The sequence below is a fragment of the Trachymyrmex septentrionalis genome, unplaced genomic scaffold (genome assembly GCF_001594115.1).
Source record: "Trachymyrmex septentrionalis isolate Tsep2-gDNA-1 unplaced genomic scaffold, Tsep1.0 scaffold129, whole genome shotgun sequence".
Lineage (NCBI taxonomy): Eukaryota > Metazoa > Arthropoda > Insecta > Hymenoptera > Formicidae > Trachymyrmex > Trachymyrmex septentrionalis.
Window position 1 is genome coordinate 1,427,807 of NW_017304428.1, and position 5,019 is coordinate 1,432,825.

At 30.1% G+C, this 5,019-nt stretch overlaps 1 protein-coding gene across 3 annotated transcripts in view; it reads left to right on the forward strand.

Annotated features, from left to right (window-relative positions):
* The window catches only part of LOC108756639 (protein couch potato-like), an 82,543-nt gene that overhangs the window by 53,132 nt on the left and 24,392 nt on the right, over nt 1–5,019 (forward strand). For 2 of the 3 annotated variants that reach the window (XM_018500611.1, XM_018500609.1), the window contains exon 5: nt 951–1,092. In XM_018500611.1, coding sequence (XP_018356113.1) covers nt 951–1,092 — 142 coding nt within the window. The remainder of the gene's footprint in view (nt 1–950; nt 1,093–5,019) is intronic. The other variant, XM_018500610.1, reaches the window with a different exon arrangement.

Below are 5,019 nucleotides of genomic sequence, written 5' to 3' on the forward strand. Positions count from 1 at the left end.
AATTTTAAATAATTTATATTTAAAAGATATTGTTGATAAAATGAAGATATCTATGATGATAATAACTTTTACAATTTGAAATACAACTTGTGTGAATGAAAATTTGTATAGATTTATGGGTGTTACCGATATATTTTCATATATTTATAAGAATTAATAAATAATTGAATAAATAATTAATTTTACATTGTTTTATTATGATTATATTGAAAAAGTAATATATGTAACATACGTTTCTATAGTTTTGCACTGTCAGTTCTAAAATAAACAGAAGTTAATTATTTTGATTAAATATGGCGATTATGGAATATCGATTAACATTCATATTTTTGTAAACATCAATCTAGCTTATTTTTGTGTTAAATTTACGCAAAATAAACGATGTCAGTAAAATATATAAAAGGAAAATAAATCACTTTTGAAAACATGATAGACGTTATTGGCTAGCGTGATCTGTCAACGTTTCTGTAGAAGTTATTATTATATTACTAAGGATAGAATTGCAGGAAATTGCGAGAAAATGAGAAATATTATTACAGTTGTCGAAAAAATATTGCATATGTTGTATAAATATATATATAAACGTTTATACGTAAAATATACGATAAATATTTTTATACTGTATAAATAAGTTAATTTTTGTTTAAAGATCGATATACGATACATGGAAAACTCTTTAAAGATAATTGACAATTCTTTGCCTTTCAACCAAAGAATCACTTTTAAGAAGTTGTTGTGAAAAAAACATATACCTAGAAAAATGAGATCTACTAAAAATAATTTTATTTCTGATGGAAGAAATTAACTTAACGCTAGTGACGAAAGAATGGCTCTCCACTATCGTTCTCTTTTTTCATTTTTTTTTTCATTCTCTCATCTTTGCCTTACTACACTACCACCACCCATCCACGTGTGCTCCCAATTTACTAATTTAGGGAATCTATTTGCAGCAGGGGGTTAGATTCGATCCTGATATGCCACAAACCATACGTTTGGAATTTGCAAAAAGTAACACAAAGGTTAGCAAACCCAAGCAACCAGCCGCTGCAGCAGCCACCTCGCACCCCGCTCTGATGCACCCTTTAACGGGACGTAAGTATGCACCGCCACTCGTTCACTTGCTGGATACGTCTCACTTACTATTTCTCACCCACTGCACCGACTACAAAGTGTCCCACTTCCTGTTGTCACTCGGCTGTTTTTTTTCAAAAGTATTTTTTTTTACATACGTACCCTCCCCTGCCCCTCCACCAGCCTTCGCGGCGAGATCTGATGAGATCTCGTCATCGAGAATCGTACGACAATCGATCAAAGTACGAAGGAATTTCTCGCGGTAAACTTTCGCAATTAATATCATTTTACAATGTAAGGTGTAATGGAAGGTGTATACATAGAATATACACAGGTAATACCTATACACTCGCGGTATGCGGTTACAATGGTGATCATGTTGAGGAAATTATCGTGCTTATTATGATGTAGGACTAGCGATAATAACATTTGTGTCGAGTATAGATAATCTCCGATTTCCATGGTAACTATATACTGCGGATCCGCAATCCATCTAAAGTCAATGCGCTGCTATTTTCTTAGATAACATTAGACTTAGAGGTTCTTTGTTTTCGTGATGTGTTATTCTAATTCAGATTTGTTTATCTACTTACATCTTCATCTGTATTTACTTAAGTTTCCAATTAAAAAATTTTTTTTCACTCATATTCTAAATTTCTTACAAAATACATTTTATAAAACTTTAAATTTATGCATAAACTTTGAAAAATTAATTATTTGATGGTTTATTGTTTTATTATTTAATGTATATTTATAACATATTTTAAATCATTTACATTCAATAAGAGTAATGTTTTATTTTTGTTTAAACCTATGTTAAAAGTTTCAATTTGAATAAAACTAAATTTATTTTTAAAATTTTCTGGATGTATTTATCAATACGAAGTTAATTTCTAATAAATGATATTTTAAATATTCAAAAAATATGTTAACGTTAGTGTACTTTTATCGATGTTGAACAGTTATGATTAATCCATGTATGGGCATGCGTTCTTTTGAGGTATCCTGGGTATAAATCTTGTCGCACATTCCCATGTGTGCGTTATTGATATTATGAATCATAATTGATATTATGATATTTGAAAAATATTTGTAAGAATTGTCAATTTGTTTATCTGCATTTGTTTATCTGCATTGCGCGGTACAGATGGATGGAAAATGTCAAGAGAATTTATAATGACAACGAATGACACATTATTCATCGAATATGAATTGAAATTAAATGAATCTTTCATCTTCTCTTTATTTTTTATAACTAAAAGTATCTCTAATAAAATTTAATTCCATAAAATTTAATCGGTAAAGATAATTATTATCTTCAATTAAATATTATAAGCGTAAAACTGATGATTGAAAGATTAAAGATCACAAGAAAAGTGTAAAAATTATGAAAAAATGTATAATTGATCCACTGTATAATCGATTCATGTCGATTGTACATTTACGTAGAATTATTCTGACTAATTAAAACAGCTTAATGGCAAATGTAATAATGGTACATGATCTTGCTAATGTATGATAGAGGAATGTGGAAAATCTATAGATATACATGTTTTATATAAAAGTGAACAGAAGAAAGATGACTACCAGTGGTCAAGCTAGGCACATATACGTATATATTTCGAGGATCGATCATGGATAATGGAACGAGAGGGATAGAATAAAGTTGAATAAATCTCAAAGGTCTGCACGTTTACGGGCTACGTGCGCGTTTTGCGCACGCAATAAATATGTATTTATGTCACATTACGGAACAGACTTGCCGGACGGACGTAAAGCGCATCAGTTTCCGAAGAAACAGCAACTATGATAAATTTTGTTGCAGGTGCTGTCTGATTTTTGTATAGAATATAAGATGGTTTTTATTTCCATAATATTTGAAAACATCATTTGCCGAGAGATAATTTATTATCTGTGTCAGTGACGAATAAACTCCAACTATAATATGATGATGTTTGTCATGGGCGCCAACTTTTGCGGGGAGTGTGTAGAGTACTCCACACGTCAGAATTTTTCGTGTGTGGAATTCCACACATGAATAATTTTTTTAAATAACTAATGTTGAGCAAAAATAGTTAAATTTTGTTGTAACTTTTATTTCAAAATTTCAATTACTTAGCGAATCGAACGCGGCCGATAAAATATTCACGCTTTCTTCTTTCCGTTGTAACGTAGTCCATATTTTTCTCCGTGAATATAGAAAATCGCTAGTAGTCAATGTTTTTTCGTAGAGGCAGTTAAGGCGTTCGGGGAACGAGCTGTCAGCGCTATCGCGTCACTAATTATTTTTCATTAAATATTAAAACAAGGATAGAACTCGAGCTCTAATCAGAGCTAACGCGTAGACTTATCTGTGATTGGTCCGACCTTTTTCTTCTTATATTTCATTATCTTACCTTTTGACGATGAATTGTTACAGAAAAGTGCTGCGCATCGAACAATTTATTATTCATACATTCGAGGATTTCGAAGATTGTCTCGGATAGAGAGAGAGATGTAATCAAGTAGGGATTTCGTAGTGCTTAATGAGTATGATTCTTGATAAAATTTACAATGAAGAAACTAGTTCATTAGAAAGATATCGTTATATTATTTAGCTGGTAGTACCAGGTTTGTCAGAGGGAAATTCGGAGTTTACGCTTCGGGCGCAAAAAAAAGATTATGAATGTGAGGCTAAAGGGAAAATATTGGAATATGTCCATTTTTCACATGGCAACGCTGGTCCAACTCTACACACGGCTAATCGGCAAGTTGGCGCCTTGATCTTTGTGATATAATAAGATTAGGATTTTAACATATTATTAGAGTAAATTAATTTTAAATATAAAATAAGACCTTATACTTAAACAGTATTCTTATTTTTCTAATTTAAGATTCGTATCATATTAATAAAATCATTTAAGTCTTTCAATTTCTACAGTGCTCTTTTCATGCTAAAATTGATTATGAAAAATTTAAGATGCGTCGCTTTTAAGACTTAATAAAAGATTATGTATTGTTATATAGGAACATTTGGATAATAATTTCATGTAATCTTTCAACCAATTTTCTAACTTGGGTAATTAAATAAATGTTTTGCAGAGTATCTGGAAAGGCAAATCGATTATTTAATTGTTTAAAAATTAGTAGTACCATCGGTACTATCCTTCTCGACTGAAACCGATTATTAATGGCGTTCTTAATATCGCGCAAATAGACCGTATCCAGCGTCGAGAAATTTCGCGGAATAATTTCGTTTTAGGTGGTAGCAATTTCGTACGATGACCCAATTTCATCGCACCGCACGCCAAGCCACGTCGATAAGACATAATCGAACCGTCAAACATAGTTTCGAAGGACCTTCTTAAATACTGAAGAAATTAGAGAAATAAAATTATGGAAATAATTAATGAAAGTTCGTGACATTCAATAATTTTGACTAATACCCATTTCCACCCATGTAAATTAACTTTAATCTCGGATTCAATTTACTCTTTATCTTTTTCTAATTTTTAAAATTAGAAAAAAAGATAAAAAGTAAGTTAAACTAAGATTAATCTACATTGATGGAAACGATCATAAATGTTCAGTTTATTTTTTCGTAAGATTATCGATAAACAGTTTTTAATAAACTATTTTAACTAAATTATAAATTAAAAGCTTGTTAATTTTGAGATAATCATTTAAAATTATGTAACTATTTGACACGTTATACTTACAATTATATGGACACATATAGATTTTATTCACGGAATAATGAATAAGAAATGACGATTTCTTTGATGAATATTGATTCAATTATTCTTTAATAAAAATTTGATGAGAAGTATAATTGCAAGTATAATTGCAACGTTTAACATAAAAAATGAGGGAGTATTGATCTCTGCTGTGTAGAGACACGATATATATGTTTCTGAGAAATATGTATAAAAGTTTTATATATATATATATATATATATATATGAGTGT